This window comes from Solanum pennellii, chromosome 1 (genome assembly GCF_001406875.1).
Source record: "Solanum pennellii chromosome 1, SPENNV200".
NCBI lineage: Eukaryota > Viridiplantae > Streptophyta > Magnoliopsida > Solanales > Solanaceae > Solanum > Solanum pennellii.
In genome coordinates, this window is record NC_028637.1 from 95,825,078 (window position 1) to 95,851,257 (window position 26,180).

The 26,180-nt window shown below is 33.4% G+C and overlaps 3 protein-coding genes across 3 annotated transcripts; all 3 read right to left on the bottom strand.

Moving 5' to 3' along the window:
* Positions 1–256: 256 nt before the first annotated feature.
* LOC107007892 (UTP:RNA uridylyltransferase 1) lies at positions 257–10,965 on the bottom strand. Its single transcript, XM_015206725.2, has 6 exons — positions 9,581–10,965; positions 5,274–5,642; positions 3,636–3,859; positions 3,413–3,476; positions 916–1,112; positions 257–803 (listed from the first exon to the last, which is right to left on the bottom strand). Exons 1-6 carry the CDS (start codon positions 10,817–10,819, stop codon positions 593–595), a joined length of 2,304 nt encoding a protein of 767 aa, XP_015062211.1. The 5' UTR covers positions 10,820–10,965; the 3' UTR covers positions 257–592.
* Positions 10,966–12,265: 1,300 nt separating this feature from the next.
* Positions 12,266–14,586, bottom strand: LOC107019344 (probable carboxylesterase 8). Its single transcript, XM_015219885.2, has 2 exons — positions 13,955–14,586; positions 12,266–12,839 (listed from the first exon to the last, which is right to left on the bottom strand). The coding sequence occupies exons 1-2, from the start codon at positions 14,499–14,501 to the stop codon at positions 12,367–12,369; spliced, it is 1,020 nt and encodes a 339-aa protein (XP_015075371.1). The 5' UTR covers positions 14,502–14,586; the 3' UTR covers positions 12,266–12,366.
* Positions 14,587–20,014: 5,428 nt separating this feature from the next.
* Positions 20,015–22,691, bottom strand: LOC107008565 (receptor-like serine/threonine-protein kinase At2g45590). Its single transcript, XM_015207657.2, has one exon. The coding sequence runs from the start codon at positions 22,189–22,191 to the stop codon at positions 20,137–20,139; it is 2,055 nt and encodes a 684-aa protein (XP_015063143.1). The 5' UTR covers positions 22,192–22,691; the 3' UTR covers positions 20,015–20,136.
* Between the last annotated feature and the right edge of the window lie 3,489 nt (positions 22,692–26,180).

Below are 26,180 nucleotides of genomic sequence, written 5' to 3' on the forward strand. Positions count from 1 at the left end.
CATAATGCACAAACATGATACTTTAACTATCGAACTTTTAAATAAATAAACACATGAGTCCTACATGACACAATACACGTAGAACACCACGAAGGACAAAAAATGACATGTAACACATGTCTTATATTTGTTCAACTTCATAAAAGTTTAAATGTCTACTTGTGCACATCCAAAATCGAAGGGCATAAATATAATTCGAAACCAAGCTAAAAAGCATATTTATGTATTATGCCAAAAAAAAAAGGACAACAAAAAATAACAAAAGTAATTTCACCTAAATATTTGGCAAACAAGTTGCCTTTGCAATTTTTGTGCCTTGCTATCACCCAACCAAGGATAGCTGATTAACCATAAAGACCAACAATGCCTTGACAATATGCAAAATAAACAGAATACATACCATAGAATTCAAGGAGATGGTTCTTTTACATCAAAAACACCTAGATGCTAGATGAAGATCAAAAGCGCCTAAATACACGAGAGAAGTGAAAGCCAAAACCAGAAGGGATACAAGAAACAAACTTTATAACATTTACAGCACGACCGGACATTCCTATAATTATTGGTTGTTTTTCTTGAACAGAAGGCCAAATCAGCTAGGTATATAGGGTTCGAAGAGTTTCACACATGGGTTCGGGTCATACTGCATTATTTCAGCAGCTCGTTCAAATTCTTCCCTCAAAACTCTTATGCTGAACTTGTCTACCACCCGACCAAGATCATGAGAAACCTCAAATGGATCCTCTATGCATATCAGGTGCCTGTCATTCCCAATCCTCCTAGTCCAGTCTTTGCCTCGCTTGCTGTTCACATGATCATACATGGAGAAAATTTGATAAGAGAAATGTCATTATACTTTGAATGGTAAAAAACATATAATCAACAAGAACACCAATAGTAGTTACAACGCCTTACCTCACTGTACTTCCTGAACGAATGGAAATAACATCATTTGCATAATCATGACAATATGCCCAGTAGCTGAAGAATGCCCACACCAACCGAGCAAGACTTTCACCATTTTGAGATCCAAAACCATAAAGCTTTTCCACTTTATCAAAGTAAGCACATTCAATGTTGCCAACAGTAACAGAGTAGGTTGCTTCCATACCCTGATAAGAGGACAGGGAAAAAGAATGTGAAGAAGGATAACTATCTTCATACAAAGTAGAACGTAGAAATATCCTTTCAACTATACATTGCCTGAATACCACCTCAACCCAAAAAGGAAAAAATTGTTTCTTCATGACTACAGCAGCAGAAAAGTATTTACATATATATCAAAGGCAAGGTGACACTGTCCAAATCAGTTCGCAAGGCCAATGAATAGCACATGTAAGGGGTAAATATTACAAAACAGGGTTGCCCACACTAAGAATTTCATTTCCTAAATTTTTAATGATGAATTGATTAACCAATGTCAGTAACGAACTATACTTGATTATTAGATAGGGAAAAAAGCAGCAAGTTTCATGCTTCTTTATAGTAAGTAAATGCTAAAGCATATTGGGGAACCTCTTTCTTTTTACCCATGTGCATAAATCATTTATATTTGTTCTTAATCATACTCCCTAACCAATCTTTTATAATAAAGTACAGGATGAGACCGCATTGCAAGATTTATGCCTTTTATGTGAGATTAAATTAACTATTGCAGAATACGCTGATACAGGTTCAGATGGTATCACATGAATGTCCGCATTTAATGAGCATCCACACTGAACAATCATACACTGAAGATTGAAGAGAAAAGAAAATAGAAAATGCAGTTTCACAATCCAACAGGCAACTAGTTCATTAGCCATATCAAAATCTCTACATGGAAAGTATCCCTCCACTCTAACAAAGGAGAAAAAAACAAAAAGGGCATAAGGTGGCAAACACCTAAGGAGAGAGGATTCTCTGCAGAAAAATGATATGATTGATTTGTTATTTAATTAAAAATGAAACTAGACTGTCTTTCACACTACATAGCTCTAGCTCTAAGACGCAGATTTGACTATTAACACAATAATGTTTCGTCAACAGCAACACCAAAGTCTTAATATGAAATTTAAAACAGCTATAACTCAGGATTTTTCCCAAACTAGCATCTGGTTAAGCAGAAAAATGTTATTAAAGATCCAAAAGAAGATAAATTTCAAGCTTACTCTCCACATAGAGCAAGAGACACTGAACAACTGAAACCCCCATAAGAGAAAAAAAAAGGACTAGATTATAGGAATGATGAACTTTTTAATTTTTGTTCTTCCACAATCTAAATCACCATGTTGAAACCAACAGTCTGGTTCCTCAAAGAAAACGACTCATGCTTAACTGAAGAGGCACGTGATGAAAAGAAAGTACACGTCACTAGAACAAACCGACCAAAGCAATTCGAGCTCAATCAAACAACTAAGAATTCTCAGAGTCATTGACTAGAGCAATAAATTACAATTGGAAAAAGGCTCAAAAATTTCCCTAAACTATTCGAAATAGCTCATATATACCCTTAAACTTTATTTTGGTCAAAACTACCCTTCCCGTCATATTATTGGGTCAAAAATACCCTTTCTTATTAACGGAAGTTGTTAAATGCCACGTGGATGCCACATTGCATGCCAATAGGATTCCACTACCACGTAGACTAAATAGAAAGGGTCAAAAATACCCTTAAACTATCCGAAATAGTTCATTTTTACCCTTAAACAATATTTCGACTCAAAACTACCCTTCCCGTCAAACTATTGAATCAAAAGTACCCTTCTTATCAACAGAAGTTGTTAAATGTCATGTGGATGCCACATTGCATGCCAATAAGGTTCCACTGCCACATAGACTAAATCCCTAAATCCTAATTACTTCCCCCCTCATTTCATTATTTCAGAAATAAAATTAAGATTTAGGGATTTAGTCAATGTGGCACATGTGGAATTTAACAACTTCCGTAAATAAGGAGGTCACTTTTGACCCACTAGTTTGACGGGAAGGGTAGTTTTGAGCCGAAATATAGTTTAAGGGTATATTTAAGTTATTTCAAATAGTTTAAGGGTACTTTTGACCCTTTTCCTTTTAGTCTATGTGGCAGTGGAAATCTATTGGGGTGCCATATGGCATTCATGTGGCATCCACATGGCATTTAACAATTTCCGTTAATTAGAATGGCACTTTTGACCCAAAAGTTTGACGGGAAAAGTAGTTTTAAGCCAAAATATAGTTTAAGGGTATATGTGAGCTATTTCAGATAGCTTAAGGGTATTTTTGACCCTTTTCCGAATTACAATTGATGAAAAAAGCCGTCCACACTCAGCCCCCACCAGCAGATATTTTGCACACTCCTAGTAGTGATGATTTACCAATCAAACAGTTCAGGTAATGTTCACAACTTACAAGTTTCACATACATCATAACATCAGACCTAAAGAAAACACACCTGTAGACATGGAAGGATGGCAGGTCTTCGCTGCTGTAGAAAGTGAATGCACATTAACACATACCTGGAAGCAGAAAATAAAAGTCAGCCTAACAAATGAGAGAAAGAGAAGCAAAAAAGAAATAGCATGAAAATGTATGCATAGCTAGATAATGCACTTGGTACGGGGTGAATTGAATAGGAAAAAGAGAACGGAAAAAGAAATTGCGAAATGTAGGCTTACGCATAGCTAGATAATGTCCCCTGGTAAGTTTCGTTCACCCCTCTAGACTTAGCCCAATGTTTAACAATAAATGCCAACTGTCTTAATCGTACATCTATTTGTGCATAATCTCGAAGAAGCTTTGTGTTAACAACAGCCAAAACATTATTCACACATATGTCGCAAGATATCCCAGTTTCTGGATCCATAAGCTTGACTATCGGCACCCTGGCACGTGTAAGTGCCTGCAAGGAAACTTGAGTTAGAGACCATACTAGAACAGAATCAAATATGAAGAAAGCACCATAGGAAAAACAATGTGCCACATAACTTAAGGACCATATAAAAATCAGAGGCATATAAGATTCTAGATCCACTCTGGATCGAACATGACAAGTAGACTTAATCCAGCTCACTAAGGGGACGCCAGGGACCACCCGTGCGTCAACCTGAGTTATGTGGACTTCTAGCGAAACAAATTGGGCCAAAAAAAACAGGTCGGATCTGATATTAATATTTAATCTTTTAAATTGACCTATTATTGATTTTGAACCTGTTAGGTGAATTTGAAATTTGCTCACAATTAGGCGGAAAATGTAAAATCCATGTTTTCGTAAATTGACATTCATAATATTAATGAAAGTAAATGTTATGAAGTCAAAAATCCCTTTAATGGGATATTAAAGGGTAATAAAATTTAGTTTTAGACTTGTCAAAACAAACAAAGCATTAGTTTTGGTTTATAGAATCAAGAAAGTATTATTTCAAGTGAAGGTCTAAACAACTTAATAAATGAATTGTTCATAAATTTTTGACCTATAAGTTCAATCACTGTCAAATCATAGAATAGTTGCAATCAGCTATAAGACTCCTCCTTATGATATCTGCTATGTTCGTGTATTTTATCGTTTAAGCTAAAATAGCCATCGATCAAACTAAAAGTTATCATCCATAAGTTATTCGAGAATTTGTGGTATTCCTTAATAGATATGAGTGAGTAGACATATGTATCAATTATTTCCCTTATTGTCTCCAAGATCTATCGGAAACAACCTCTCTATTTCACAAAGGTAGAGGTAAGGTCGCGTACATTCATCTTCTTTATTGTTTACGCTAAAATAGCCATTTTATTGAACTAGAAGTTCTCATCCATTAGTTATTCGAGAATTTGTGGTATTCTTCAATAGATATGAGTGAGTATACATATGTATCAATTAATTCCCTTATTGCCTCCAAGATCTATCGGAAGCAACTTTTCTACCTCACAAAGGTAGAGGTAAGGTGGCGTACATCCTACCCTCCCGAAACCCAACTTGTGGGATTATAGTTGGTATGTCATTGTTGTTGTTATATTGTTCCCATGGTCTATAGGGCTTAGGGGCTTTTTTAAAAATAGCAATGCAAATTCCTTTTATTTTCTACAGGAAATATGCAAGGACATAAATTACTTATTAGATTAAAAACAGCCTTGGACCAGACCCCTCCTGGACAGTCCTGGATTGGTCCTCAGTCTCCTTTGGCTCAGATCAGCCCTAATGCGCTCCAAGACCCTCTTTGGAGGCCAGCTTGTCCCAAGCCAGATACGTCATCATTTATACTCTGGATATATACATGGTATATAAATGAATATTATTGGTTTTGCTAAATTTTTCAAAATACCTGCACATTCTGGAGATTGCCTGACTGCAACATGTCAGCCAACTTCAACAATACCTCTGATTTGTCAATATTTGCATCCTCAATTGCAAGGCAAATATCAATATCGCTTTTCGAGAATCCAAAAGAATTGGCACATGATCCATAAACATAGAGCCGAGCATCAGGCCATTCCTTGCTAACAATTCCATCCAGCAGTGCTAATAACTGTTTCTGCTTTGTCCTTTCTTCCTCCGGAGGAATTAAGGATTGAAATGTTGCTAGAAAAGCACCATTCATCCTATTAATGTCACTCCGACATGCAATCTGTCTTTTCAACATCCTCATCCTCTGGCCAAGTATATATGCTCCTCTTTTGTCTGATCGATAGTCCTGATGAAAGTAACACAAAGATGAGTCAGTAAAAGTATGTTTGGTTTCAAGAAGGATAGAGAGAGAAGTCGGAGAAAGAATAGAGTGATTAAGGGGGCGTTTGGTAGAGAGTCATTAGCAAAAATAATGCATGCATTAGCATTATGTATTAGTATTATCACTAATACCATAGATTTCTAGGTATTAATAATGCAAAGAGATTTAATGCATACATTAGCACAGTTAAAAGACCCAATTACCCCTCAAAACTCCCTTTACTTCGTTTTCACCATAATTGTGGAGGATATTTTTGTAAACAAATATTTTTATGTAATGCGTGCTATTTTAAGACACCAAACCAAACAATGAATAAGAAATAATCTATACAGAACTAATGCTAGCATTACTAATACACTCTATTTAGCATTATATTTATACACTACTAAACGACTCCTAACTGGTTTATTTTGAACCTCATGATATATTAGTAATTTATTTGTAACCATTCTAAAACAAAGAGAATATTAGTGATCAACTTCCAATTGTGCAGTTGGAAGAAAGTAAAATTATCATACTTCTTTATTTGCATCCAAGTTAAGTCTATTGAAAGATCTTGGCATGAGCTCCTTTTTTGCCTTTATTAACAAAAACAAGGGAAATGAGTCAATGACACCTACTCCTCACTTTTACTTCTATTAACAAACAACGGAAATGAGTCAACACTTGTTTGCCTATATTAATAACTAGGCTTGTGTAACATGTTACTAAATTTTAAGTACTTCCCTTTTCGACATTAAGGTGCCTGATATAAAGACAATGCTGACGTAACTGTGGAATTCGACAATGGTTGTTGCTTTTGTATGTTTGTTGAAGGAAGAAAAAATGAGCACGCGAGGTAAGGATTTATCACCATGACGAGAAAACCAGAGTTTATACTTGATCATGATGATTATCTCATTCTGAAGGTACTTCAGAAATGATTAGCCGAGTTCTAGACAACGCATAAATATTTGAGATTGAAGCATAGATGAGTATAATTGATATTCCAAGTAACATAGTTTTAAACTACTTCTCCCTTTGAAATTAAGGCTATGTTGCTCGGACTCTTCGAAAATGTCAACGCATGCATGTTGGATTCTCCAAAAGTAGTGTATTTTTGGAGAATCCGACACGGGTGTGGCATCGAAGTGAAGAGTCCGCACAACGTAGCATTAAGGTGCCTAATATAATAGACAATGCTTATGTAACTGTGGAATTCGACAATGGTTGTTGTGGCTTTTGTATGTTTGTTAAGGGAAGAAAAAATGAGGACACAAGGTAATGATTTATCACCATGACGAGAAAACGATCCTGATGATTATCACATTCCGAAGGTCCTCCAAAAATAATTAGCCGAGTTCTAGACAAAGCATAAATATTTAGGATTGAAGCATAGAAGAGTAATTGATATTCATTTGACCGAACTTTTCCAGAGACATGACGATTCACATGTTCTCTAATTAACCTCATTAAAAATCAAAATAAGCTAATTAGTGTATATATATATATATATATATATATATATATATATTAGTAATTGGGGTATTTAATGAAAAGGGTATGACTTTTCAACCTTTTAACTTTTGAGGTTCCCACTTTAGTATAGCATTGATATTGATAGATGAGTCAACCTTTATTAACTCCTTGTTTGCCTTCATTAACAAACCAGGGAAATGAGTCAAATGACACATACTCCTCACTATTACCTTCGCTCCTCTTAACCCCAACCATACATTGCTCAACTTTTTGGAATATTGCACCAGAGACACCAATAAAACACAATATGCTAGAGAATTAGAACACGGTTACAAGTTTCTTAGAGAATGTGCCAAGGCACATCTAAACAGTCCAATCTACCAGATAAGGGTATAAACCAAGACCACAAATTTTTCATCGACTCGAGTTTTTGTCTTCCAATCAAGTAGGTTTTCCTCTCAGGGCAGAGTAATGATTACAAACAAGGAAAGTATACTTTGAGAATTGGACTTCTTTATAAAAATAATAATTATTATTATTATGTTAAATCTGCTTGGAGAAGAAGTAGAGGATGAAAAGGCAAACATCCTTTTTATATATTTGGTCCATTTCTAGCTTTCCACTGGACAAGGATGGAATTCGTTCCTAAGGAGGAACCTTCATGATTGGTAGATAAACAAGTGGACAGATTTTCAAGATTCAATAGCCTCATTCAGCAACCTCACTGAAAAGGACTTGCTGATTTGGAAGAATGACACCAAAGGTCAATCCTCAGTAAATTCTATTTTATAAGGAACACAACAAGAATGCAGGATAGGAGACAAATTGGCCATGGAAGATGATCTGGAAACCAAAGGCACCCTACAAAATAAACTGCTTCATGTGGTTGTTGACAAAAGAAACAGTTTTGACTCATGAAATTTAAACAAAAGAGGCTATCAGTTGGCCTCTAGATGTACTTCATGTGGAGAGCATGCAGAGACAATTAACCAACTTTTTTTTTGCATTGTACATGGACAGAACAGTTATGGAGAATGTTCATCTATCTAAAGGGGATAAGACGGGTGAAACCAGAGAGCATTAAAGGAGTTCTAAGCAGCTGGAATAGAGATGGCACTGCTTCAGATAAGTAGAAGAGATGGAACTTGTCCAAGCATGCATTTGGTGGACAATTTGAAAAAGACAGAAACAATAGGAGTGTTGAGAATGTGCAGAACAACTTACAGAATATCAAAACAAATTGCTAAGCTTTTTTCAATTTTTGGTGTAGAGAAGAGATACACCCTCCATTTCACAAAAGAATGACCTAGTTTGACTTGGCATGGAGTTTAAGAAAATAAAGAAGACTTTTGATCATGTGGTCCTAAATTAAAGTTATGTCAAATTTATAAAATTGCCCTTTAATCTTGTGGTCTTAAACATGCCACGTGGAAAGTTATTACCAAAAAAAGAAAGAGGTCATTCTTTTTGAGACATACTAAAAAGGAAAGGAGGTCATTCTTTTTTAAACGGACGGAGTATTAGCTAGGACAGAAGACATGATTGATGTGCTAGATTGTTTATAGGCAACAGTTTAGATTAAGACTGCCTTTCTCAGTAAGTTGTAACCCTTTTGAAAGGGAGCTACACTTTTGTTGTAGTACACATGTGGATATATATACTAAAGTTACTAGTTTCAAAAAAAAAAAAAAAGAATTGTCCTCACTAAAACATGTATTCTTATACATTGAATATACACCTCAATGTTATCCACAAAGTGAAGAAAATCACAATTCAAACAAATGTGCTTCATTTCAAATTTAAGCTCCATGCAACTGGTGTACTATCATCCTGAAACTCTAATTTACGTCAGGTTAGTTTGACACACTAATCCATGTCACAAGGAAAATGGCATCCAAAATCAATCTGAATTTCCAAGTCAAATTTGATTCACTCTCGAGGTACTTTGATCCAAAGTAGTGAAACAAGAAAATAAAGAGGCTGTTTTAATAGCATTTAACATACATCTTCAAATGCAACGAGTTAGAAATTCAGCTAGTCGGTGCATACAGTAGCTCACAGTCAAGGATTTATCAGTCTCAGAAATATATGTTATCAAAGCCAGATAACATGTTGATTAGTATCTCTAGGGCCCCAAAAAAATGAGGATTAGTTAATACAATTCCAAGAAATTGCATTAAGAAAACAAATAAGCTTTATAATGATTACAAGAATTGATATCACCATATAGTTGAGACATTGTAGCACAACCAAGAAAAGGTTTTAACAGATAAGTTTCTTTTACAAAGAACAAAAACTGAAAAAGTAACCTTAAATCATAATTTGTGTAATGGAACTTATTAACATACACAAGATCACAGACACGCATTAAAGCTAACTAATATTATACATTCATCACACCAAATCAAGCCCATATAATCAGAACATATGTGGGCAGTATATACCTTATCTCGAGAGGCATGATGATTCTTTTTATCACTTCTTTCATTTGGTTCATCCTCAAGTCCAAGAGAACTGATAACATGTTCTCCCAATTCATCCAGTTCGCTTTGGCCTTGAGCAGAACTCCTACCTAGAACATCCCCACTCACATCATCCTCACCACGTAATTCCAACGTGGAATCCTCGACATCAGAAGCCAAAACAGAGTGAAGTTTACTTCCAGCTGGTGGGACGGGTGAATCCAGCTGACGAAAAACCCTTTGATCATCTGAATCAATATCATAATTCTTACCATTCCTGGAAAGATGTTTACTTTCCCTTTCATACTCATGATTCAAGCCAATACCCCTATGGTTCAACTCAACAAAATTGTTCCTCTCATTATCGACATTATGCTCAAAATCCCTGCTCCTTGGCTTGCTTGAAAAACCTGGTGGTGGCACAACCCCTCTTACAGTCCCACTATGAAACTGTCTTCCCCACCCCAAACCACCACTCTCACTCTCACTCTCACCTCCACCTCCACCACTATTCTGTTGCTCAAGTCCCCTTAAATTGCCCAACTGTTTCCGACCTGAACCAATGACATTCTCAAGCTTACCCTCCACACCATTCAACATCCTAACATTCGCTAATCTTGATTCATGGTTTTTCTGTTCAAAGTTACCAACTTTACTAGCTAAATTATCACTAAAGCGGTCATTCATCATACTCACATTACCTTGAATATGGCTACGTAAAGATCCAAAAATCAGATTATGATCAAACTCATTATTTGAATTACTCGCCTTAGCATTGGCACCGAAAATCCCCAAATTGCCCATGTTTTCTCCGACTGATCCAAATCCAAGTGGACTCGCATGGTGATATTGACTGAACCCACTTGGGGCAGGCGGAGATGAGTAATTGGGGTTAGTGGTATGGCCAGAATTAGGGTTTTGGAGAAACCCTCGGATGAAGAAGTTATGAGGTACAAACAGAGGAGGAGAGTGAGAATAGGGCAAAACAGAAGGGTTTGTAGGAGTATGGAACAATGGCGGGTAGGGCATACTAGGACCTACTGCTGCAACTGCTGGATCATGCGGCAGATTCTGCAACTCCGGCCGCAGTGGCGGTTGAGGCTGAGAGTGAAGTTGATGCGGATGATTCTGAAGCAATTGAAGAAGGAATTCCCCACCGTTGGATGGAGTTGACTGAGAGGATAGAGGCGGCGATGCGGCATCGCCTCCACCGCCGGTCATGGTTAGATACTAATGTTCGCCGGAGAATCCAAATACAGCAGAAACTTAGCAGAGAAGTCTAATTACAGTTTTTTTCTCGATCTAACAAATACTACAAATCTTTACCTATTCCGCCTGTTCATTGGATTTCTCGAGAAAAAAAAAAGATGATTAACTTTTTTAATTATTTATATAAATATCTGCAAACTAAAGTAAGTACTTAAGTATAAAATATCACGATTTTTACCGAAACCTAAATGATGTGGGAAAATTAAATAACATATGGGAAAAAATCCGTATCAAATTTAGAAAAATAGTTATCATTATTTATTTTCTTAGAATACTAAAAATAGTCTTTTTGTTAAACAAAAAAAACTCATAATAAATTTCTTATTTGTATAAAATAAATTACATTTTTGTCATGGAAAATTTAAGTTTTTTAACTAAATAAATAATAATTAATTTATCAATGATTAACCTTTTCTTTGTAAAAACATATTTGTTTAAAAAGATATTATATACACTTTTCTCAAGATGTTCTAGTTTCAAAGTGAGTTTTGTGACTATAAAACTTAAAAGAATAAAAAAAGAAATAAAAATACGCTCTTAAACTAATTGAGAAATAATTTTTTGTGTTAACAACTAAGTATTATAATTATGACTTTTTTTCTCTTTTAAGTTTCTCATTTGATGTCGAGTATTTATTTAAAAAATCGATTAATTAGTATTTATATTAAAAAATTTATATATCTTTTTATTAAAGATGACTTAATATCATCTCAAAATCAAAATTATGATTTAAAAAAACATTTATTACTTTATGACGATCTTTTATACTTATAATACAAGTATTGATAGTTATATATATAATTATCGTATTTCACACATTGCAGTGTTTTATTTTTCTTTTCACATGACAAATACATGAGACATAAGTGTGCAAAATATGTGTACTATACATCTTTTGAAAAATATAATATACAACCCTAAATTAGACATTGTTATAAAATAAAGTAGGTGTAATATAATAAAATGACAAGAAGAAAAAGAGAGACTCAAGTAATAGTAATAGTTTTTTTCTATTATTGAATGTTTTCCTTTTGACTTGCTCTTATCTTGCTTCTAACTTTGTTACAAGAAGAGAGGGGTATATATATTGTATACATATATATACTTGGGTATCAAGAATATGGATATTTATTTGTCATGTATATGCTTAAGCACCAAATATATTACATGAATACATAGTTACAACACCTTATATAATGTTATGTATGTATATATATCTTACACACAATGTATTATGTGGAAATATATGTTACCACAAAATAGATGTATGTGAGCATCCATTTTACTACGCATATTCTAATGTATCATTATGGGAAGTGAATTGTTTTTGAAGTGACTTTCTTATATAACAATACCATTAACTACACTTCAATTCTTAATAATTTGAGATCGATTATATAATTTTCGAATTCATCTCGTGTCAATATTATATGAAGCAAACATTCTTATTACGGAAAGAAGGAGAAAAAACACATATACTCAAATTTTTTAACTGATTATCACATGGCTGATTTGCCCACATTTTCATCACAAATAGAATTGACGAAATCCTTTATAGAATCATACAAATCTTGTGCACATTTTTTATCAAATATCTCCACAGCATGATATCCTGTTTCCAGAAACTGAGGAGTCACGTGCACCCCACGTGACTCTATCATTTTAGCAAATTTCTTTTGCTTATCAATAAGTGGATCCCCTCCATACCCTCTGATCAAACACCTTGGCAACCGTTCGATCTTCTTTTTCACTTCTACCTCATTAATCAATGGATTAGAATACTCGTGATCGCGATCCACGCCTTCAGGCAATGCAAGCGACCACATTAGATCATTCGCATGCAAAGGCAAAATCTTGTCATTGACAAATTTGAGCTCCGACTTCGTTCTCTCGACCCCACCAAAGTAGGGCTGGTTCATTATCAGCCCTACGATTTTGACTGGATCGAGATTGATATTAAGTGAACGTAGACCTGCATTTAGAAGTAACAAAATTAATTCATAAAATGTCACTCTCATGCCTTATTTGTTTTCATTAAAATTTAAGGAAAAATTACGCAACAAAGTAAACTTATACTATTTAATTACTCGTCATAACTATAATTTGTTATAATTATCACTCGCGACTAGCATCATACATTGATTACGTGGGCTGACTTCGAGTTTGTATAACTAGTCATGTTTGTATATGTATAATTCGCCAGAATATACAAATACATATGTATAATATACAATTAATTTAACCGATATACATATACATTTCACCTCTCTCCCACTCTCTCGCTTGCCTCTCTCCCGATCTCGCTCGTCTCTCTCCTCCCTCAACAGTCTCGTTCGCTTCGCTCCTCCCTCTCCCACTCTCGCTTGCTATACATACAAATACATATGTATAATATATAATTATCTAACTGATATACATATACAATTCACCTTTCTCCCACTCTTTCCCCCCTCTCTCCTCTCTCCCAGTCTCGCTTGCCTCTCTCCTCCATATAACATGTAGTTACGAATCGTAATTGTCAAACTATTATGGAGAGTAATTAGGCTATTTTTAAGTGGCTATCTGTGAAAGTTTCTCAAAATTTAAACATTTACACAATTAAATGAATGTATTTTTAAATACAATTTAAATAAAATTAAAAAATTATTATTATTATTTGATTAAATAGTTATAGTGAAGATGGTTTATAGTGATGGTGGTGATGAGAATAGTTATTGTTAGTGACTAGTAATAATGATAATGATAGTTGTAATAATGGAGATAATTAGTGTTGTGGCAACTATCATAATGGTGGTATTGATTGTTGTAATAATAAAATTGGTTGATGTTGAAGATGATAACCAAAAAAATGAGTGGTAGTTAGTGACGTGTTTGTGGTAGTTGGCAGCAATGCTAATGGTGGCGGAGATAAGACAGCTACAAAGATAAGGGGTGGTGGAAATAAACGGATATAATTATAATGATAAAGGAGATAAGTGTGATAGCAGTGTTGATCGATGATAACGGTTGCGGTGACAGTTCTAGATCTTAGTTATTTATTCGAATCTCAATTTATTTTGATTCGTACAAATTACTTCAATCTCATACCTGCATGGTACACGATATTTCCTCCGGAGCTACTACCCATTAAGAAAACTTTAGAGAAATCAGCCAACTGTTTCAACCATGGATCTCCCCCGTTAATTGCTTGATCTTTCGCCCATTTGATAGCATCCACGGCGTCCTCATAGGCGGCAGGAAGACGGTGCTCCGGGGCGAGGCGATACTCAACGGAAGCAATCAACGCTGGGATCTGAGCTGACATGGCATTACACGATTCATGAAAAATAACAGAACTCACACTCAATAGCACAAATCCACCACCATGGAAGTATATTATGAGCGGCAATTTAGTGTTAATCGGCGGAGAAACAGGCCGATAAAGGCGTATGAAGGTATTGGCGGCCGGATTAAGAGGTATGTCTTTCGAAAGTGAAATTAACTGATTTGACGAATTGGGGTCAATTTCTGGGGTTGAAGGGACATTAGGAACTGGGGTGTTTCTGGTAAGAGATCCATCTGGATTTGGGGTAATTTTGAGGAACTTGTAGGCATCTTCCATGGTGGATTCTGCTATAATCTTTTGCTCTGCCATGGTAGTATAGTATAACAGATTAAAACTAAGATTGTAGTTTGTTTTTTTTTTTCTCTCTTTCAGCTATAAAGGGGAAAGAGAAGGGGTAATTAATAGGGAGTAGCTGAATTAGGTGAATGAATTTATTAAATGGTTGGAAATATTAGGAACCGAAAATATGTCGACTAATTATTCACAGTCTTAAAAATACATATTTTACTTTATTACAATATAGCAAGTGATCTCAAAATTAGTATGAACTCTTAATAAAAATTTAAGAAAAGTGTTGAATAATAACGAAAATTTAGAAATGTATTTCATTTATATAACAAAGCTAATAACGAAAATTTAGGAATGTATTTTATTTATACAATAAAATTAGAGATGAATCTAAGTTCAATTACTCAAGAAAATAGGCCTTTAGATAAAACTAATAATTCATTTGCATTTGCATTGAGTTTAGAAATTTTATGAATAGTTATCTCATTAAACAATCATAAATTTTGGATTATATTTCAATCTTTTTACATTATTTATTTGATTACACTTTTAAAATATTTTTAAGTTCTCAAAAACTTATAGAACAAAATCTTTTGTTTTCAAGGCTTCCACTCATAATTTTGAAAAAGAAATATAATCAAATAAAATACTATGGAAACACCACTTGAGAATTGCATAAATCTCATTTTCAATCATATATCTCAATGAATTGATGTCTCTTTAAAAGACTTGGGATATTATCTTATCAAAAATAAATATTGTGCCTTGGGACGCTAAATTTTGAATGGGTCAAAAAAAATTCCAAACACAAGATGAGATTCTTAATTTTACCATAAAATTCCAATTAAAGTGTATACGTTTTACTCACTCGATTTTTTGACGGATACTTAACAATTCATATTTAGTTGTTTATAACTTTCTTTAAAAATATATTCCTATTAAGTATGATTTTTATTAAGTTTTATTAAACACGTGTAAAATTATTTGTATAATTTTCTAGCTCAAATTAAAAGCTCATAGTACATACGTGTCTTAATTAGGCAGATGATATGTCCTTTATGATGTTTAAATCAATTTATGGGCATTTTAATTATTTTATCTGTTATCTTTTGGGGGTGGTGCAGTGGTTTGAGCTTAGAACTTTCATGTTGGAGGTTTCAAGTTCGAAATTCCTTGCCAGCGAAAGCAAGGAATTTGCCTTCTGGGTTGAGCTCGTCGCACAAGGCTTGCCTAGTGCGAGTTACCTCTCCTATGTGGTTTGCGAGCTATTGCATAGGAGCGGAAGTTTTACCCTGTGCGTACCTAAAGGATAGTAGCTGCGGATTTCCCTTGTCACAAAAAAAAAATTATCGGATAGTAACTTTTTTTAAAAGAAAAAAAACAGGTTTCAAAAACTTATTCAGGGCGGATGAGTGTTCGAATCAAAACGTGCAATTTTTTTTTTTGGATAAAAATAAATTAATTTAGTGTCTCTCTTTCGTTTATTTTTTGTTGACTTTTTAATAGACTATTTAATTCTTAACTGCCCACCCAACAAAATTTAATAAGTTTTAATCACCTCCCTAACATTGTTTTAATGAATATAACTTCACCAAAAAATTGTAGTTTCACAATCAGAAGAAAATAAAATATGAACGTAACTAAAGTTCAATGACTTCAAAATAATAGCAACCACTTATGGTAGATGTGGTTTAGAGAGAGCAGAAATTGATAGAGATATTTGATTTTCCCTTTGAGTTTAATAGGCTTATAAACACAGAAATAATAAAGAATTTTTATATAACTAAATTTATTTTAACCTATTGTTATATGAAACATATGTTGTTCTACTAAAAATATGAATTCCCTATATTTTCACATCTTGAATTTACATATCTAGGTTTTTAATGCGTCCAATACCGGAGCGAAAGCAGCTTGGGGCTAGAGAGTAGAGACTGCGGAACTATTTATACATATACATAATTAAAATTATTATTATTTTTTTTTATGTATATACAATAAATATCGAAATTAGGGGTGTCATATAGATGGTTGAAATTGAAAATATTAAAATGGATTGAGATAAAAATTAGGTTGGTTCCTAATCCGTCCAAGTTTACTTTGGACTCCATTGGGCTTAACACGTTGGGTCTTGACCGTTCAATTTTACCCGCTTAATCTCGATAATTTTGTTGTTTAAGTTTTATAAGCACAATTTGAATTTCAGCTAAATAAAATTAAACAAAAGAAGTTACACTTGAATAGATAAATCCTTAAAGATATAAAGTAGATAGTAATTCACAGGGGTGGCTCGATAGTGTTAAAAAAAACATGTGCCTTAGGCCCCCAAATTTACGGGGCCTCATTTTTTATGATAATAGGTTATAAGTTATTATTTTTTAATAAATATTGAATACTATTTGTAGAAAAAGTAAATATTTCATGAAAAATGAAGGAATTAATAGAAGAAATTTGACATAGTTGGAGTACTAAATCTAATGAAAAACAATTTAAAATAAGAATGGTTATATTATAAGATAAAAACTAGAAGAAATAAATTATATAAACGTTATTAAGAATTTAAGTTTAAGGCCCCGTTTAATTTTTGTTTTAGGCCATTAATACGCTTGAGCCGCTTCTAGTAATTCATATCTTTAATATAGGAACATGCATTATATAATGCAAATAAAGAGTCTTAAAACACATTTAAATTGGAGATTAAATTGATCTCAATCGAAGATTCTTTTAAAATGAAAAAATTACTAAAATACACGTTTTATATTTCCCTTATTTCCAATATCTCCTTCTATTTCTAAAAACCTCTAAAATCTCTTATTTCTTTAATGTATCCGAGTCAGTATTTATGTATATGAGTTACATATTATGTATCCAATTTATTTTATAATGTATCCGAGCTAGTTTTCAATGTATCTGAGCTATATATTATGTATTCGGGCTACATATCATGTATCTGATTTATGTTATAATGTATTTGAAATATTCTTTAATGTATTCGAGCTACATATTAATGTATTTATTTTGTTTACTTTTTTAAGGAATTAATGTAATTACAAACTAAAGAGGAATAGATTGTAATTTCGTACTAAAACTATGTAATTTCTAAAATTTATCCGAATTAGAACTCGATGACATTTTAAATTTAAACCCAATTCAAATTATCCCAAACTCAATCCTAGAATTATGAACAAGTTGAGCGGATTGCCTATAATTGGGCTCAATTTTAACACCTCATTGAAACCCTTTCTATTATTTCGTGTGCTTTACTTTCTTTTTTTATAATATTTTGAGCCCATGAAAAATTCTAACTCCAATCGACCAAAATTGAAAGGATCAAGCAAGACAAGAGTTCCAACGGTAAAAAGCGTTACATATCTATTTTTATTTTTATTTCATAGTCTATATTTTGATAGATAGAAACTAGTTAAAATATAGTATGTCATTAATGAACTAGTTGATATTCTTATACTAATATACTAGTAAAGTTGTGAAATTATACTGAATTTGATATTATTGTTTTTAGTTGATAGACATATAATATGACTCGAACACGTATAAAAAATCTAGTTACGTACAAGTCATGCCTAAACTATACAACCAAATAAAGACCACCTTCCATTTCAAAGTATGAGGCAAAGAAGAGAAAAAATCCACCCCCAATAAATGATTTTTTTCTCTCCACAATCCTTGACAACTTGGGTTTTGAGACCACTGAGATTTGAACGTGAGACAATTTAAACAGTGATCGCTTGACCATAAGTAAATCAATTAATCAACTATAATTCGTTTTCAAATTAGTTGAGATTAACTATACGTATTTTTGGTAACCTAATATCAAAAAGATCCAATGCACATAAATATCTAGATAACACACAACATTTTAAATGATGAATTCTAGAGGGCTATCATGTGGGGAGGATAATTTCAAAATCATGATGATTTGCTAAGACAACCAATGTGTCTTTTTCTAGTTTGGCATATCATAAAGCATTGTGGGTCAAAGGCTTTTTTGAGGGACATGTTATGACACCAGTTCATGTGTTAGAATCAAATTTGAGTTGCTCCTCTTTGACAACAAGACAACTTTCAGTGACCTCTACAAAGACAGTAGCACAAATATCTTATCCAAATTGTTGATGAACATACAAACATTATGTGATAGAAAACAAAAATACAGATAGTACTAACATCACAAAGTCTACATCTGTGCTATTCAAGTTTATCACATGTCAACTTCAAGACCAATGAAGAACTAATTCAATCTTAAATCAAACCGAAGTTACATGATAAACGAAAAAATATCCAAGGGTTCACACAAGAATTCTGTTACATTTAGCCAGAGAAATGAACGGTGAATTACTGCAAGGTGATATATGTAGCTGAATTATTATACTCATGACGATACGCGGGCTATTAGAGTATGTCCAATGTAAATGATCTCCATGACTGTACCATCTAAAGGTGCTTATGTATTTCATTAAACATATCAAGAGACGTATTATGATGACATAGGTTGTAAGGATAACCTAACTCCGGGGCACTGAATAGTACTCAGTTTCCCCTCATCTTTGACAAAGCTATATTACTGTTTACTTTCACTAACTATTTCCAGTAATTGAGAACTGATGTTAGTCCCCTAATGAGCGTGAAAAATCTAAAACCAATTTGGTGTCTGACATTTTTGTTTCTTAAACGTTGATGACCTTATATGTTAAACAGCTATATCATGTCATATTCTCTCAACTCCTATGAGCAATAAGCTGTAAACACATAAATTAGAACAGCAGTCATATATTACATCAACTATTGTAACATCAAACAGGAATTTGCCATTGTTAACCTCTCGTCTTGTTGCTTTTGTTTTCTTACGAAACACAATATAATCTTGTTGTTTTTCTCTCTTATGTCCTTGAGCATATAATTTATTTTGCAGTATGAACAATTATAAGTACATATTTTACTAGTGCATTGTATATGGTCACAGAGATTACTTATATTAGTGTATACAACAACATACCTAGTGAAGTGTACGCAGACCTTACCCCTACCTCAATGAGGGTAGAGAGGCTGTTTTGGGAAGACCCTCGGTTCGAGTACAACAAATCAAAGTAGGTACGACATTGAAGAAAACATAGCAACTAATAAAGGCTTAATGCATTTCATGTATTCCTTTGTAAGTACCCCCCGGACAATGGGATTAGAGGGGTTTAATCTGTAATGAAATAAGTAAACTATAAACAAACTCATCCTACTTTTTTAAGGCAACAGACAAGAAGGGAGTCAAATATTTTCTGGGACCCAAAAAAGTAAGTTATGAAAGCAATAAAGCAAGCTCCTTAATAGTTCAAGGGCACTGAATTTTATAATTACTGGTGGACTCACCTTTTAGAAAGTGGAAGCAAAGAGTCATATCAGATACTTTTAGCCTGGGATTCCTTCAATTCAGCTAATTGTGGGAGCAAAAGCCAAAGATAACTAATGTACTCTCTATCATCATAAAATAAAAGAATTGCAAAGTGAAGGAAATATAGAGATGATTATGCAAAAGAAAAAGCTGATAAGAAAATTATGACATTTTGCTTTTCTTCTAACAATTTCTACACAATAATACATGAAGTTTACATTGAACAGTGAAATGGTAAATCGAGCACTCGTGAACTCACCGGGCCTTTTTCCGTGACTTGAAAGGGAAATTGGAGGGCGGTGAAGGGGAAAACTCAAACGGCAAGTGGGGTGGCTCAGAGTTACCACAAAGCATCCCAACAATCTCTTTCATTGTTGGGCGCTTGTTAGGTGATCTCTGTAAACAGAGTAGTGCAATAGTGATGCAAAGCAATGCTTGTTCTCTATCCAGTAACTGAATATTGGAATCAACAAGATCCAAAAGCTTGCCCGAATGAGCAAGCTGCCTAGCCCATGAAACCAGATTAGCCCTCTCGAATTCTGACATAGGAGAAGCTGTAACTTGGAGTGGCCTTCTCCCTGAGACTAAAACCAATAACAAAACGCCAAAACTGTACACGTCGCATTTCTCTGAGAGCTGCCCTCCACCGCCATACTCTGGAGCGATGTAACAAACTGTTCCTCTCATACTGGGGGTACTACTCACACCTCCACTCTTGGGAATATCTCCACTGGCAAAATCTTGACTACTTCGTCTTCCAATCCGAAACTCGCCACTGAAACTATCAAGCCACCAATCAATGCTGCTCCTACTTCCCTTGCTTTTCCTCCTCTTTCTTTCAGGCGCTACCTCTTCGTCCCTTTGCCACCACATTTCTCCACTTTTGAGATCCCTTTTCTTCTTTTTCTTGGCTAACTCCTCACAGAACTCTTCCTTCCACCATTCTCTTGGCTTCCGAATCTTCTTTTCTCTCCTCATTCTCTCCTCATCCAAAGATGCCCACCATTCAAGCTTCTTTCTTTGCTTCTGTTGCCCTCCTTTTGTAATGTCCTCTGCTGCACTCGTGGTCGCAATCCAATCCTTCTTAGGCCTCTCTTTTCTGATCTCACTACCAATCCATTCCATCACATAGTCCTTAATCCTACCAGAATCTGATCCACCATTCACATTGTCCTGTTTCCACCACCAATCTCTACCTGATTGACTAGTTGCCCTCCCAATCCCTTTCAAAACACCACTATCCACACTAACCCCGTCGAAAAAACCCTCAGAAACACTAGTCTTTTCGATCCCCTCTGATGGAACTCCCACCTCAGGTGACACCCCTCCCACTTCCCCATCCAACACCCTCACACAACAACTCTCCGGCAACTGATCCACATTGATCACAACGTCATCTGTGACCACACTCTCATTTCCTTCAACAATCGACCCATTTTCCTCCACATTCTCAAAAACTTCTCTTTTTGCCCCCTTTTCAACTCTCTCCTCGTCTTCAATGAAAGACTCAACAACTTGATCATCTTTAATCAAAGACTGTGCTAGGCCAAAGTCAGCTATTTTTGCATCAAAATGGTAATCCAACAATATATTAGAGGGCTTGATATCTCCATGTACTATAGGAGGATCACACGAGTAATGAAGATACTCAACACCCTTTGCAATGGAACTTATAATATCAAATCTCTTTCTCCATTGCATTAACTCAGGACACTTTCGATCTAACAAAGCATCTTGCAGACTCCCATTATGCATATACTCATAAACAAGAACTAATCTTCTCCTCCGACTAGAACAGTGGTGTTTATAACTATGTTCATCGGAGGAGAATCCGAGGATAGGCACTACGTAGTTGCAAGACGTAGTGTCTATCCTCGAGGCGAGAGTGAGTTCATTGTGAAACTCTCTCTCGCCCTGGAGGGAGCCAGAAGCATCCATGAGCTTCACAGCTACCTCCTGTCCAGATGGAAGAACACCTTTGTAAACAGACCCAAATCCACCTTGTCCAAGACGATTAGCAGCTGTAAATGACCCGGTAGCACGGCGGACGACAGAGTAGGTAAACTTATGAGGTGGTGGAGGTGACTTCAGATCTGCAGGAACAGTCCTGTTGCGTGACACTTTGCGGTAAATGATAGCAGCAACAATGAAGAAAGTCAAGGCAAAAGCAGCAGCTATGAATGGTGGGATGAGAGGAGAATGAGAATGGTGATGGTTGGAGGAGGGTGGTGGGGGTGGGCTTATGAGGTAGGTAGTGGGAAAAACAGGAAGGGGTGTTAGGGGAGGTGAAAATGGATTCTCTGGAGGCATTTCTTGAGTAAAGGTGTAATCTTGGAAGAGTTAACCATGCATATTTGCAGGACTTTTGAGTGTGTGACTGGTGGGCATCTCTTGAGGGGAAGAAAGGGGTAATCTTGGATGTGTTACAATGGAAGAAGAATGGTGATAAACAGAGTTAAAGAACCAATTTTTGCAGACATATTATGAGATAACAAGAATGGGGAATGGTGTGTGCATTTTCTTGATCAGTAAGGGGGGATCTTGGAATTAAGTTAAAGATCCATATTTTGCAGAGAGATTAGTTATGTTATTTCAAAGAATGAAAAGGAGTTCGAGGTTTGAGGGGGAAGAAGGAACAAAAACAAGAAACTGGTAGTGATTTGTTGATGGAGAAAGATCTGTTTTAAGGAAAAGGACTAATGGGAGAAGAAGGAACAAACAATAGAGTGTAATGTGAGTACTGTGTGACTGTGTGTACTCTTTATCTTCTCATCTCTCTGTGTACTGTCTACTACGTTTGCTACACAAAAAAAAGATAAATAGATCTGTTTTACTTTTAGCTGAGTCAAAAACTAAAGTCACGGGAACCCTGACGTAAGTCTCAGGGTTCCTCAATCTCCTCTACACTTTTCCTCACTTCTCTAAAAACCAAAAAATAAAATTTTAAATCGAACATTTCAGGCTGAACATTTATTTTTCGTATGTGTATATTCAATAAAAAAAAGAATAGAATCATGAGCTCCAAGCAACTCTTCGTTTTTAGTATGCTATAGTTATTAAAATCTCTTCGAGAACCATATTCAACTTTAATGCATTTCATTCCATTTTAATCACGTTCGTGAAGAGACGCACTAGCTATTATAGCAATGATTGAATCTATTACTACCTCGTCTATTGGAATGGCCCTTTTACATGTTCTTAATTTATCAACTCGATCTTTCTTTTAGGTTTCATCTAGAAATTTATAGTTGTTTAAACATACATTCTCCGTCCCATTTTATGTGGCAACATTTTGACTGGGCAAGGAGTTTAAGAAATAAATGAAGACTTTAAAATATTTATCAAATTGCCCTTTAAAAGTAAATTCATTTTTCTCTCATCATAAATGTATTTAAATACTATTTTTAAAATTAAGTGGGATCAACAAGGATAAAAAAGAAATTATACCTTTAAATATTTACCATATAAAAAAATGTGAAATTCTTTTTGAGACTGACCAAAATAAAAATGGTGCCACATAAAATGGGACGGAGTAAGTATTATTTTAAACCCTTTGACTTGTTAGGTCTCTTAATGAACTTGAAGTGTTTTTTTATCTTACCAACAATAACTTTTAGAAAAATTAAAATTAGACACTTATTAGAATGAAAAAGGTACTATTTACTCCTTTTCTTCTATAACATGTGTCATCATTTAGTTAAGTTCAAATTCTTTAGAGATTATTTTGATATATCCAAACAATATATTACAAAATATATCTTATCAAAAATATATTCAAAATTACTTGACGTGATGTAATTTTTAATGTATAAAAATTTACGAAAGCATAGTCTATAATTGAGAGGAGAGAAAATCCCCACTAAATTTATTGTCAACTTATAATATTAGTCAATAGGTACTGTAATTTTCTATTATTTGCATGTTCTAAAGTCTATTTGGGGTCGTAAAAAATAAAGAAAAATTTGTTTTATAATGACACCTTATTAATGAAGATGAGACATTACACATAATTAAACGTGACCTTTAACCAAGAAAACAAGAAGAGATAACAAAACAATAGAAATGGTCCAAACAGCTAAGGTACATCTTGTCGTTTCTCTTTTTCTTTTTATTATCGTCTTCGTGTATATTAAAAAAATCATAAATAAAAAGATAATTTAACTAATACTTCACCCCTTTAACAGCTTTTCGAGAATTTTACAAAATAAATGTGAACATTTTTAAAAAGAATTAATTGTAAGCTAGGGTAAATAGAAAAAAATAATTAAAGTTTTCTTAATTTAATAAGGTAGAGAAACTAATATGAAACAACTAATTTTAATAAGACGACCAACTAATATAAAACGGAAAATACTATAATTTGTACCTTTTTATTTTTGGTTTATAAAGGTTAATACAAGCATTCATATCATCCATGTTATTTATGGAGGTCAATATTACAAATATTAACCATTTATCATCCATGTTATTTATGGACGTCAAAATATTACAATTACTAATATCAATAATAATCGATAAAAAAAATATTTTCCACTTTTACAATATTTTGAACATTTTAAGATGATAGCGCTAATAACAAATACTAGATAGAATTGTCTTGTTGATTCCTCCTTGTGAAACTATTTATGATTTTCAAGCTGTCTTCAATGCATTAATGACCTATAATCACGAAAAATTTTAGAAGGACATTGTTTTAATTAATTAGATTTTAATTATTAATTTTAAACTATGATATATGTCTCCAATCTAAGCTAAAATTTAGAGAAATGGAGATAAGAAAAAATAAAAAGGAGTCGAATCCTACGACTATATACTATATATATAATATATAATGTATATTCAATAAGCATATTTCATTATTACCTTTTTAACACAACAAAACAAAGTTATTTATAAGTTAATATTTAAAGAGCGTTTAGATTGGTTTAAAAGTTGATCAAACATATTTTAAAGTTGATTGTTGATTTTTGAAAGTGTAGGACAAATATATATATATATATATATATATATATATAAAGATTTAAAATAAGTCAAAAAAAAAATTTAAAATAAGTTAGAGGAAGTTTTTGACAATGTAAAATACTTAAAATAAATCAAAAACCAAAAGTAGGTCTCTTCCTAATTTTTTATTTTTTGACTTAAAAGTCATTTTAATTTGACTTTTCATTTTTTACTTTAAAATTATTTCTTTTAAACCAATTTAAACAGATTTCAATTTAATTATAGGTTATTTTCTTCGTACCCCACATAAAAGAACCAAATGAAATTAATTAGAGGGCAAAAAAGGAAGAGGCGGAGCCACACTAGCTAGCTAATGATGATCAGATGAACAATCTTCGTTGGAAAATATTTGTGAGTATATATGTTAAATAACGATATGAATATATATTAATTGTTGAACACCATTAACATACTAAAAAAAAATAACTCAGTGGTTAAAGTTATTCAAATTCACCTTAAGCATTACTACATTTAAAAAAAAAATTAATTCCATTTTTTAAAGTTAAAAAAAGGTAATAGAAGTTTGATTCAGTTCCATTTTTAAAGTTAAATCATTCTTTTTATTTGTTCAAACGTATGAACATCTTTGATGAAAATTCTGACTCTACCACTTATTAAAAAGCAAAAATCACACTCTGGAAAGCAAGTTGAAAACCAAATGAAGGTTAGCTGTGTAAGCAAAGTGTAAAACATCATTTGTTCCTTCTTTAAAAATTAAAGTACACTATCAGATTATTAAATACCAGATATTATTAATTTACTACTAGCATTAAGCTTCTTTTCTTTTTTCTTTTTTTAAATTTTCTCTTTTGTTTGTTTAATTTAATGTTTTTTAATTAGATAGTGTACAACAAAGGGGAAAAAAGGTTGTAGCAGAGTTTACCAAAGCATGAAAAAGAGGTTACTGTACTACTTTTTTATAAAGGTCAAATACATGTTGAATTCATATTTTAGTGTTATTTTTTTTCTGGCAATTTGAACATATTAAATATTTTACATCATCCAAAATATGTTAATTAAAATATTTATTACAAACATGATGGTATATTTCATATTTTTCTTTACATTATTTCAGTTTCAACCGTATGGAAATATGAAAAAAAATAATTTTTAGAAACTTCTTGAAATTTTCAATCACATTTAATTTCATGTCCAAATTCCAAGCACAACTTTATTTTGTCAATAATATTGTATTTTACTCTCTTCGTTTTAAAATAATTGTCGATTTTTAAGTTACTGATAATGATACATTTAATGAAATTTAAAGATAATTGTATTAGTAGTAAAAAGATTGTATT

Bases quoted from the DNA above. Each gene is read 5' to 3' on its own strand.
- LOC107019344 (XM_015219885.2), bottom strand. From the start codon at position 14,501: ATGGCAGAGCAAAAGATTATAGCAGAATCCACCATGGAAGATGCCTAC. The intron at 12,840-13,954 runs GTATGAGATTGA...TTCTAAATGCAG, and splicing joins AAATATCGTGTACCATGCAG to GTCTACGTTCACTTAATATC.
- LOC107007892 (XM_015206725.2), bottom strand. From the start codon at position 10,819: ATGACCGGCGGTGGAGGCGATGCCGCATCGCCGCCTCTATCCTCTCAG. The intron at 5,643-9,580 runs GTATATACTGCC...TACTTTCATCAG, and splicing joins ATCATGCCTCTCGAGATAAG to GACTATCGATCAGACAAAAG. The intron at 1,113-3,412 runs GTGTGTTTTCTT...TCCTCTTATCAG, and splicing joins CCATCCTTCCATGTCTACAG to GGTATGGAAGCAACCTACTC.
- LOC107008565 (XM_015207657.2), bottom strand. From the start codon at position 22,191: ATGCCTCCAGAGAATCCATTTTCACCTCCCCTAACACCCCTTCCTGTT.